Source organism: Bombus flavifrons, chromosome 17 (assembly GCF_040668555.2).
Source record: "Bombus flavifrons isolate JBK064 chromosome 17, iyBomFlav1_principal, whole genome shotgun sequence".
NCBI lineage: Eukaryota > Metazoa > Arthropoda > Insecta > Hymenoptera > Apidae > Bombus > Bombus flavifrons.
Window position 1 is genome coordinate 6,582,527 of NC_138458.1, and position 11,343 is coordinate 6,593,869.

At 38.7% G+C, this 11,343-nt stretch overlaps 1 protein-coding gene across 5 annotated transcripts; it reads left to right on the plus strand.

Moving 5' to 3' along the window:
- The first annotated feature begins 508 nt into the window (after window positions 1-508).
- LOC138188651 (gustatory receptor for sugar taste 64f) lies at window positions 509-11,343 on the plus strand. 5 transcript variants are annotated; one of them, XM_069130636.1, is made up of 10 exons: window positions 509-812; window positions 5,388-5,632; window positions 6,161-6,392; window positions 6,821-6,956; window positions 7,509-7,705; window positions 7,778-7,887; window positions 8,731-8,951; window positions 10,272-10,440; window positions 10,580-10,669; window positions 10,755-11,342. In XM_069130636.1, the coding sequence occupies exons 2-10, from the start codon at window positions 5,426-5,428 to the stop codon at window positions 10,812-10,814; spliced, it is 1,422 nt and encodes a 473-aa protein (XP_068986737.1). In that variant the 5' UTR covers window positions 509-812; window positions 5,388-5,425; the 3' UTR covers window positions 10,815-11,342. The 5 variants fall into 5 exon arrangements, with proteins under 5 accessions (XP_068986737.1, XP_068986738.1, XP_068986742.1 ...); XM_069130637.1 differs by having other exon boundaries at window positions 7,796-7,887; XM_069130639.1 differs by lacking the exon at window positions 509-812 and adding an exon at window positions 5,811-6,089 and having other exon boundaries at window positions 5,491-5,734; window positions 10,755-11,343.

Genomic DNA, 11,343 nt, shown 5'->3' on the forward strand with positions numbered 1-11,343 from the left:
TTTTATTTACCCGTACCATGTTTCAAGAAATGATAATTTGTCATAGTGTTACAAATATTTTAATCTTTTCGAGCTTCCCAAAATTTAGAATCCGGTCAAAGACATAAACAGTGATCAAACAATTACGTAAATTGATTAAAACGAAGATTGCAAGTGACTAAAGGCTAATAAGGCAATGTTGGTTTACTTATATGTTGCAAAAGATATTTCTTAATGAGATAAACTCGCGAATAATGTTGTTTCATTCGAAACTACATTTATTATTTTTTACTCATTTACTCTCGTTTATGAAAGTTCCAGTAGAAAGGTCTTTTAATTTTATTAGATTAAATTTATATATACAGTAAAATAGAACGCTTGCAACAGCATGAAGCATCAGTTAACTAAAATTCTTCTTTCTTTTATAACCGAGTGACTCCATAAATAAATGCAAGCTTAAAACTTTTACGATAACGTCGAAATAATAACCGGTATGTAGAGAGAGAGAGAGAGAGAGAGAGAGAGAGAGAGTTCTACAAATACAATTAACGAATATGTCTATATTCTACCACATAGTTGATTTATGCCAAGTAAGCGCGCGAAAAACTAGTAGTATAAGCGTTTATCTGATCAGGCATGCATGGCGCAGGTCCGAGTCTCTAGTTCACTTCTCCTGAATCAAGGAATTTTTTACGAGGTAGTAACACAGTGGTATACTCGTGCAGTAGGATACTCTTTTGTTCTTGTTAAAAGTCGACCTGTTGCATTCGCTTTCTTCATTTTCCATAACGCAGGACGTCGATCATATTAGAATTACATAGATGGCCGATTTAGTAAGTATTTCGATTATGTAAATTTCTTTAAAACTGGACTTTAATTGGTGATTGAGACTGTTAAATTATTCAGACGTTCTTCTATCATGTGGACGTAAAATGATATGCATTTTACACCATTTCTAATAATATCGTACACACGTCAAATATCTGGAGCGAAAATTGCCGAATTTACAAATTAAGAAACATGCTTTGCGTTGTAAAATTATAGAGCGAGTCACTTTTGTTTAAACATATGCAGATCTTTTTTACCGTGAACGAACAGCGTTTTATGCTCGTTTTTTCCAATTTCTCGTAATTTCATTGACTCGACTTGGATTGTAAAAACAGGAAAGCAAAGAAAGAAGAATGAGATCACACGCTTGAGGGAAGCGCGTTTAATTTTAGCGAACTTGCGATTTTCTTGCAGCTTATTAGTAATCAATCGAACTATTTCGTCGAGTATTTGCAAATTAACGTAGTTACGAATACCGTGGAATGATTTGTCGAAGAAATAAATAATTTAACTCGTATGAAACTTTCGTAAGACACGATGTCAGATTTTCGTGCAGTTAGATTGTGCTAAAGATTTCCTTGCGTGAGAATAATAGCTTCGCGATCTATATTAACATATTTTCAATTTTGGAGAAGCAGTCAAACGATCGTTGTATTATATAAAGTGTTAAATGAAGTGGACGATTTATGAAAAGTAATCGGTACGAATTTCTGTGTAGTTTGGTAAATTTTGTATGAAAGTTATGAGAAGCGTGCATTGAATATTTATCGGAATTTAAGAACTTTCGTCGTTTTCACTTAATCTTTATTTTGAAGAAAATTATAAAATTATTTACCAACTGGTACTACAAGTTACTAAAAGTGAAATAATTTGTAAATTATTTTTGCCATACTTTTTTTTTATTATATATCAAAGTGGATAATCTAGACGATTTCAATGACCTCCATCGCGAGGTTACTCTGCCATAAATAAAGGAATAAAACAAGGAGTCTTTTACATTACAATAAGTATAATGCGCGTGTATAAGTGCACAATGTCTCTTTGTCTCATATCACGCGATGTTGTTGGCTTTTCCTGGCTCACAATATCTTTTGATACACCCCAAAGATGTAACACGATGAAATGTTTATTAGAAAGATGTGTTGATATTAAGCGTGTAAAAAGAGAATGCTAAATTTAAAACGCCAAGCGTCCGGGGATGTGCTACCTACGCCTCTTATCAATTCCTCTGTATTTTTTCCGTGTCGACAAAAATTGTGTGTACACACATATAACAAGGTAGAGATAGGAAGAGGAAAATCGAATGATCCGAGATGTTAAAAATCGGCCAAAGTACCCCTGTACGCGAGCAAACCTCCTTGCACGAACGAAAGGAGGTCAGCCTAAGCGGCGGGGCGCACTGTGATCGTCAATCCGAACGACACATAGGCAGCAATTTAGAGAAGAAGACTATGATATTCAGAGACGTAAACTGTGATCTTAGATAGAGGGTAGCCATATCGAGCAGCTTCTACAGAGGCAAGCAGTCGCGGATTATTGAAAGAAAAAAGTGGCTGTAATTTGAAGATAGATAAAACTAGACAGGACACATTTTCGTATGAGCTTTTCTTCCTCCTTGAAGCGGTCCCACGTATCACAATACACGCTGTATCGTTTCATCGATTTCTTTTTACCCCTCGTAGCATAACAATTTTGTAAAGAAACGTTTCTTCGTATTTCTAAAAATAACGAAGAGATTCGAGTTATCGAATGATACACGTCCTTGAGACACTGTGTGGCACGTATTTCTAGGTGTCTATTTTTATCTGTATCTTTATCAATGTAAGTCTAATATCGGCGTGCTATTGAACTTATTCGATAAACGAAGCAGTAATTCATAAACCTAGATTATACCGGTGTAATAATAAATATCAGTTATCTATCCGTACGGTGTATTATACTAACAAGGGTACGTCCCTTATCGTATCAGTATATTTGCATAACATATTTGTATTAGTTTCGTGGCATTTCTCAATATAACACGTTGGGGAAAGTTAGTACAATAACCTAGAAGACACCGTGCGTAGCAATAGTTGGATTTTCTAAATTCCGATGAAAATTATACGATTAATTAAATAGTACAAGTTTAATGGTTTTATACAAAGATGAACGATAATCTCGGAAATCAGACGAAAATTCAGAATAAAAGAATTGTTTTCTGCTTCGTTTTTCAGTTACCGACAATTAAATATCGGTCAGACTATCATCCCTGCACGCGAGCAAACCTCCTTACACGAACGAAAGGAGGGGTCTCGGTCGGCTGGGGCAGTTTTATCTTCCCATAAAAATTAAATGATAAAACTAAAGAAAGGGAGAAGGTATTAAATAATTCATCGTTTATTCTTCGACAAAAGAGAAAACGTATTAAACAATTCTCCACTTTGTCGTTAGGAATAGGTAACCGAAACGTCTAGAAATTCTTTCAATTTTCTACAGAACGTTTCTGTCTCGTAATCCAATTATCTTCTATAATAGTCTTCTTCGAAGGGGAAGAACGAAACACATCGGAATAGAAAAGCCGCAAATTAACAAGACTTTACAGTGTCAACACGTTGTTCCGCATCCTAGATAAACATGGGTCACCTTTTTCCCTGGAATATAACGCATCATTGGGATCGGTTGTCCCGGGGCGTGCGTCACCACACAGAATGTCCACGATGCTTGGCAATTAATCGAACTACAGCGAGTTCTACGAACGATGCCACTTTCTCGTACGATCTATCGAAATTTGTCGCGTGTCTCGTTAACGTTAACCGCGGCTCGACGTGGATTGGAAATACGAGACGTTAGCTCGTGTTTCTGAAACGGCGAAATGTTCTTTCGGAGGACTGATAAAGCGTGAAATATTAGCACGATTAATACTACCACGTATAGATCGATGACACGTGATATCAAAGGTGTAGACTATAAAATATCATTTACTACCGTTCTTCTTTCTTTCTAAAAGATGTATTTTCATTTATCTTTGAAGGGGGGGCGGTGGGAAATTTCTTGTCTTCTCGATGTCTTGTCTGCCAATGAAATTTCCCTTCTCGTTTGGATTTCGCTGGCAAACGAACGATGATGTATGAATCAATAATTTGTAGCTTCGTCTCGCTCGTTTCATTTTGTACGATGAAACATTCGCGAAATTAATATGGTTCTATGTATGCTGTTTTACGTGCACGTCTACTGCATGTCTACGTTTGATGCGTGTTAAAATACTTTAACAGCAAGTACACTGAGAGTCCAGTTGGAGAGAAATCGATAGAATATAAGTCTAAATTTAAATGTGCAGACGAAATCAAATGCACGAATCTCTTAACAAACGTTGTGCGATTTTGTCGATCGGAACATTGGACAAGCTCTACGATAAGGGTGAATTCGTGTTTGTCAAGACGTGCGGGAAGTTTGCATTTTTCGAAACGAAACAGGACCACACATATTACATAAATTCCTCCTTCACCTTCCATCGTTCTCCAACATTTCCATTGCTCTATAGAATTTTGAATCAAACGTTAAATGTACTCGATAGAATTCTAATTCCATTTCTAAGAAATTAACCGGAATTAATTCATCCATATTATCTAACATTTTCATTGATGTACATAAATTTGAAATACGTTAAACATATTCGATAGAATTCAGGCAACAAAGCAGCAAATAGGAGTACATTAATTATTATTTGATAATAATTGTGAAAAGTGAGGCTCGTCAAATTTTTCAACTCTTTAGATAGCATCGAAAATGATCTATTTGTGTCTTGATTCACCCATTGTTGAATCAAAATGAACTGCTTCTACAAAAGCAACATTTATCAAAGCTTCGTCAAGAATGGCTCTCGTTAAACGACTAGTGCCATATTTCCTCTTTTTCTTATTGTCAAGATTGATAACAGAATATCGCTGATTACTGTCCAGACGACGTATCAAAACGATTTGAATCTAGTAACAGCAGCGGGTAATATTGATATTTTTAAGAATTCCACGCGTTATTTGCTTTTCTTTATTTAAACCAGGCATCGTTTTTGATGCTTGAGCTACGTCGTTTAACAAATCATAATTTGAAAATCTGCTTCTCCGCAAGCAACCTTAGACACGTGGCAGGTATCGTGGCGCATCCACAGTTTCGTCGGATATCTCGTTTCCATTCAACTTCGTTCGATCGAACGCAATCCCTCCTGCTATGCGATTAAGGATCATAGGACAACTATCGTGTAATATGATCGATACTTCGTTGAAGAAAATTGAAAATTAAATATATTCGAGCGTTACGTATTTTGTCGGCTCGGAAAATGACGAGAGTCGATAAATGTTGTCTTTGATACGAGCACATCCATTGCAACAGCAATCGTAGAAGCTTGGCGTATAAAATGACGAAACTTATTTTTATTTAAAATACAGGAGAAAACATAGAAATGTAAGAACGTGGCGAGAAAAATACGGGATATGGTTATCGAATACGAGCACATCGATTAGTTGGTTGAATTACACTGTTACTACAACACAGCGCTACTATTATCACTGCATCATCGTCTAATAACTGCGCTATTACTTCGACAGGATCACCGTTACACGATGTAACAGTGATACGTAAAAACATGCAGGAGGATCAATGCATGATGTTAAAATCGAAAGGCACGTTGTGCGATGTACCCGTCAGAAGCAAAGCTTCCAGCTCGAGGGTTTGGTCCTCTTTCGCGTATCGCAGGAACGACAACGACGTCGGTGAATTAAGCACGAATCAGGAAAACAATGTGTCCGTTGGAAGACTTCGAGATGGACGAAACTATTCGGCAGACTTCAACGTGAGACTCTGCGTATTAATCTCGAAAGAGAATATGCTCAAAATAATGAGAATTATGAAACGAAGATTATAAGAAACGTTACGAAGAAGCGAATAGCTTCGTGTAAAATTCATTTTCTCGCTTGAAAAAAGATAAATAGAGCACGCTTTTATATCAACTTTTCTTCGTTGTTTTTTAGGTTCACCCTGTATAGACAATTGGCAAATCTTTCACCAGATGACAAGCCCAATTAAAAGAAGTAACTTTTGCCCGAGAACTTATCCTTTTATCTCTCACAGTGTCTTGCGAGTTGTAACACAAAATCGCAAAATAGCCGAATTTCCAGCGGTCAGTTTTACAGTTTACAGTTAGAATTAGAACAGCGAAAAGAATTGCGTACCTACCTACCTACGTATGCTCTACGTATCTGCAAAGTTTCATAATTTTCTGAGTTTCCGGGTTGAGGATGTTCCATATCGTAAGAGATACTCGTTCGTGCGAAACGAGAAAGACAGAGGAAATATTATCTATAAGTTTATTCTCTTACAGACGATAGAGAGCTTTCATTGCGCGATCGGGCCTGTTTTAAGCATAGCCCGAGTCTTTGGTTTATTTCCAGTGGCTGGAGTCCGATCCGTGTCACCCTCGAAACTCCAGTTCAAGACATTTTCCTTCGTCGCGTTTTATTCAGCTTTCATAGCCTCGACGATATTCTTTATGACGATCGTATCGGTGCTTCACATGGTGAAAACTCTTAACGCTAATACGATCCAGACACGCGGTAAGTGGACACCGTTTATTACTCCGTTACATTTCCGTCTCTTACTTATTAACACGTGTAACCGGTCGAACAGTTTTTGGAAAAATAATTTATAGGATCATCGCGTGCAGCTTTCCACGCGTTTGATAGACGCATCTCCTACTTTTTAATGGTTATATGATTTATTTCTCGAAGCTGAGCTTGCGTCGGTCCAGTAGCGTCTCGGTGCACCGATCCAACCCATCGAAAAAGATATCGACCGCTCGGAAGTCTCTTAAAAGCAAGAACGAGCTTGAAGTAGCTTAATTTTATCCCGCGAAGCTTTCACGTGCCGTCGCGAACAGGCCAGATACTCGGCTCGATCTCGTTCAGCTGGCTTTAAGGATTGTTAGTTATCGAGGAATTATGTTCGAGGCGAGATAAACCGACGATATTGTATCGCGTTGCAGGTGGCATAGCGTCGGCGACAGCTGGCGCGGTGTTCTACGGGAACAGTCTGCTGGGCAGCATCTTATTTTTCTGGCTGTCGTCACGCTGGGTACCTCTTCAGTCAGAATGGAGGGCCATGGAACGATGCATAGACAGGTCGATATCTCGACACTCTCGCCAGGCTCACAGCTTGACACGATTCGCGAGTTTGCTAATCGCCTTGTTTGTCGCTTATCTGCCGTGCACGCGAGCTTGGATACCTGTTAATCGGCACTGCACTGGCAAATTACAATCGGTTCGTCCTACCGTGTAAATGAGATGCCAATAGATTCACTGATAATCCAATGCAAGCTTTTTTTTCACGATAGAATATGCTTCCGTGTATTTTACAATTTGTTGTTGGATGTTCTCTCTCTAATCGTCGATCGATACCGAGCTTAAGGTTGCACTGGATCAAAGAAATCGTTAGAGAAGACACTGACTCGCTCTGCAGCCTTACCAGCTTCTTCTACACGCGAAGATGAGTCGCAAATGTGGAATAGAATTTCCCTGTCCAAGATGTCTCGCTCTCGGCGACATAAAGTTCGAACACGTTCGGGTTACTCGACGGATCGTCGAACTTGCCTCTGTCAGACGCGAACAAACTTGCTCGATTTATTGTTTCACCGCGACGCAGCTTCCGTCTATTTATCTCTTTACAATTTACAGCAATTGCATAGAACCGACGCGGCTGCGATGGAAATTTTTCTTCCTAAGTTCCGTGATACTGCTGTTGGCTCTGGTCGAGCACATCCTAAGCATGTTCAACAACGTCGATGGCTACGACTGGAACGCATCGAATTCCACGTTTCGCAGCTTCCTGGAGACGTATACTCTACGCTCGCATTCCTTCATCTTCGACACATGTGAGATTGTACTACTTTAAACGCAAAAACCAAATGTCAAACGTTGCAAAGGCAATGACATCGTTTAATCAGCATCACGTTCGTTTCCAGTGAATTACAACTTCGCCTTCGGATTGTACGTTTTCGTCGTTAGCAAACTGGCCACGTTCAATTGGAACTTCACCGATCTCTTCATCATGCTGGTAGGTAAAAGCGGTTACTCTTGATACGAGCAACTTTTAGTTATGCTTTTAGTTCGAGTAACTGCGTCACGCACGGTTCGCATATTTGTGGTCCTCGATCGTCTTTCTATCAATTCTTTTCTTGCCTTTCTCCGTCGAAGAGAGTATTCTCGTTACTTTTAGTACAGCGTCGTTGTTCTGGACCTTCTTTGGAATTTTCTTCAACGCAATCAGAAGACTGATTCGTACTGATTCTTCGTATACACAGTTGCCGTTACTTGGAGCGTGGAATATATCTTTTTCGAGGGGAAATACTTAAAATTGTACGAGCTGTACTTGCTCGAACGAGATCTTTTTAGGAAGAAAAGTGTCTTATTGGCTGAAACAAATAAAAACCACGCTACATTTTTGCTATGGCGCGAACCGAAATAGACAAAGATATCTTACTATTTTAAGATAATGGCTGCACTCTGAAGTTTTGATTTTCCAGGCTTTTCTTTCGCTCTTTTGGCGTAGCAAAAGATTAGAAAACAGTCGAGGTTTATAGCTGCGAGTCTGCTGAAGATTCTCACCAAATTCGAAGCGTATGGTAGTACAAACGGATCTCGAGATATCGCGTCAGCCATATCGGAAAATAAAGTTACGTTTAAATATCAATAATCAACGAACGATAACTATTTTATTGTGGTACGAAAAAGTTAACTTGCCTGCGACTCCAATTTTCCCTAGTAATTCATTCGTAATTTTTCCAAGATAATTCACACGAAGGTTCAGATTACTTTGTTATTACACGACAAAGCTGAATTAGCAACGTATTACACGATGTTTCAATAAGATTAATCCTCCGTTTCTCTAATTGTTTAGGTTGCTACCGCTTTGGCTGAAAGGTACAAATCTCTGAACAAGAAATTGGCAGTGACGGTGACAAAATATCGGCCGATATTCTACTGGCGCGAACTTCGCGAACACTATGCTATTTTGAGTTGCGTTGTTAAGAAGGTGGATGAGCACATCTCTCCCATAATCCTTTTATCCTTCGCGAACAACCTCTACTTCATCTGTCTTCAGCTGTTAAACGGACTATCGTACGTATACTCGACTCAGAAGCCACGGAGATGCCACGCTCTTTTCCAAAGAGAAATTACAACTGAGAAACCTGTCCTCCGCATAAACTACGATTTTCGAATAATCGTGTAAAACGATCTAAACAAACAATTTCAATCTCGTTCGATATCTGCCGATTCCACCGGCAAGGCGAATATTGCTTTTTCAAAATTTGCCAGTCCGGACGCTATAGCGATTGTAAAAATGGAATTAACCTTGCAAATTTTTCAAACGTAATTACTGCGGTGCCCCGCCTTTAGAAATGCCCTACCTGTCGTATCTTGGATATGATGGATTTGCATAATTATTCGAAAGCATTTTCATTCCGCCTAATGACATCGGTTTTCCAGGACTCTGCCGCTTTGGTGTTACGGCTCGCCCCAATTGGGCGAGGCATTTCGTATTAGAGAGAAATAAATGTAACGCGCGCTGATAAAAGAGTAGGCCGATACGTGTTCATTTAGACGAGACGGTCGTAATTGGCAGTACGTATAGTCATGTTCTATCGACATCAAAGTGCTCGGCTTTGTAAAATGTTAACGAAGTCGCAAGTTTTTGATTGCCGGTAATCTGCCAGTTTAGCTGATTGCCAGATCGGTAAAATAAACACGACGAGCACGATGAGCACGAGGCGAAGTGAGAGCGAAGGATCGATGATACGTCGGTCAGCTCGGTTGGCAAAGTAATAAACGTTTATAATTTTTGTCTTTCGCGATGGAAGGAATCGCGCCGGAGCACAGCGTTTCTCAGTTTCTCGTGGGAATTTCCAATTATTTATCTATTTCTATCGATGTATTTATTTATTTCCAATTATTTTATAACACGAGAAGCCCCGTAGCTGAGCAATGACGCAGTCTTCTCGTTAAAATGACTTCAAGTCCAAGCATTCGATACAACTTGCAAGCTCAATTTACGTTTCAAGATTATCCGTAGCTGTACACCGTCGACTAATTATTTGCAAAACTAATTATTATATCGTATCTTTACAGATGGTTTCAAATTACACAATGTGTATTTATTACGATTAAAGTAATATCGTTGTTTTACTCGTAATTGTGTACTTGCCGCGGTCTGTGCGCCTTCTAAACGATCGTTTCTTCTTCCAAAGAAACACGCACAACGTCCACGATACCTGGCCATCGATATATTGTAAAATTGAAACAAATACAATACGGCGCGATTAACTGCACGGTCTCTTTTCTCGTATATAGCTTAATGAAGAGCATAGAAACGAAGAGTTGATCGCGTAACGCTCTCAATCAACTTGTCGATTAACGTTATTATTCTATCTTTGTTAAAAGCATAGCAGAAAAGAGCAGCCCATTGAGCGCAGTCTACTTCTTCGGCTCTTTCGGCTTCCTAATTATTCGCACCTGTGCTGTCACCTTGCTCACTGCTAGGATACACGATCAGAGTAAAGTGGCCTTACCTTATCTGTACAATTGTTCCACGTCCAGTTATGGCATTGAGGTAACTAACTATCTTTTCTAGGTGCGTACTTAATAATAAGTTCAAAATATTCTTTCGTACCTTTTGGACCGGTTTCTCTTTTATTCTGAAGGTTTACGTTACTCGCGATGAATTAAAAATGTACGTTGTCTGTTCAAAGGCGCAGAGATTGCAGTATCAACTGGCGACAGACGAGGTAGCGTTAACTGGATTACGTTTCTTTTCCATCACGAGAAATTTTATGCTTGCGGTAAATCAGTGTCTCTACGTACATCCGAATATAATCACTAAAATCTATGGTATAATTTATTAATGGAAAATATATTGTTATACAGGTGGCCGGAGCAATCATAACGTACGAAGTTGTGCTTTTGCAATTTGTCGATGGTAAATAAAGGAAAACACAGTGACGTCTATTGTACGCTACTATCGATCCGTTCATAATTATATTTTTGATAATATTGTTGTTACTACGTATGCAATCCATGTTTTAGCCCATTTCTGACGACATTTCTTGTTATTTGTATATACAAAAATACATAATTACTTTATTTAAACGCCACGGAGGTAGTTACTCGACCAGTTTAGCTAATTTCTCTTTTAATTAGAACAATTAAGAGCCAAGTGGGCGAGACGTCGTACTACGACGGATACGTAGATGGATGTTCCTCTCTCTTGGATGGGTTGACGTAATGACAGGCGTTAACATTAAACACAATTTCTCACATTCTTTTCATCCTCTTCTTTATTTTTCTATAAACAATAAAATGTGTGTGTTACAACTACATACACCTGCACATTTCCAGAATAACAATTTCAACTTGGAATTTTCAAGGAATATCAAGCAATTACATAGTTACTTTGTTGCTTTTTCCTCTTACTCTTAATATCAAAATTACGAAGCTAACAGAATAACAAACATTA

What these genes read in the sequence shown, in the direction of transcription:
- LOC138188651 (XM_069130636.1), top strand. Translation starts at nt 5,426, where the DNA reads ATGCAGGAGGATCAATGCATGATGTTAAAATCGAAAGGCACGTTGTGC. An exon ending in TAATACGATCCAGACACGCG is followed by an intron (nt 6,393 to 6,820) that starts GTAAGTGGACAC and finishes ATCGCGTTGCAG; the next exon opens with GTGGCATAGCGTCGGCGACA. An exon ending in CCGATCTCTTCATCATGCTG is followed by an intron (nt 7,888 to 8,730) that starts GTAGGTAAAAGC and finishes CTAATTGTTTAG; the next exon opens with GTTGCTACCGCTTTGGCTGA.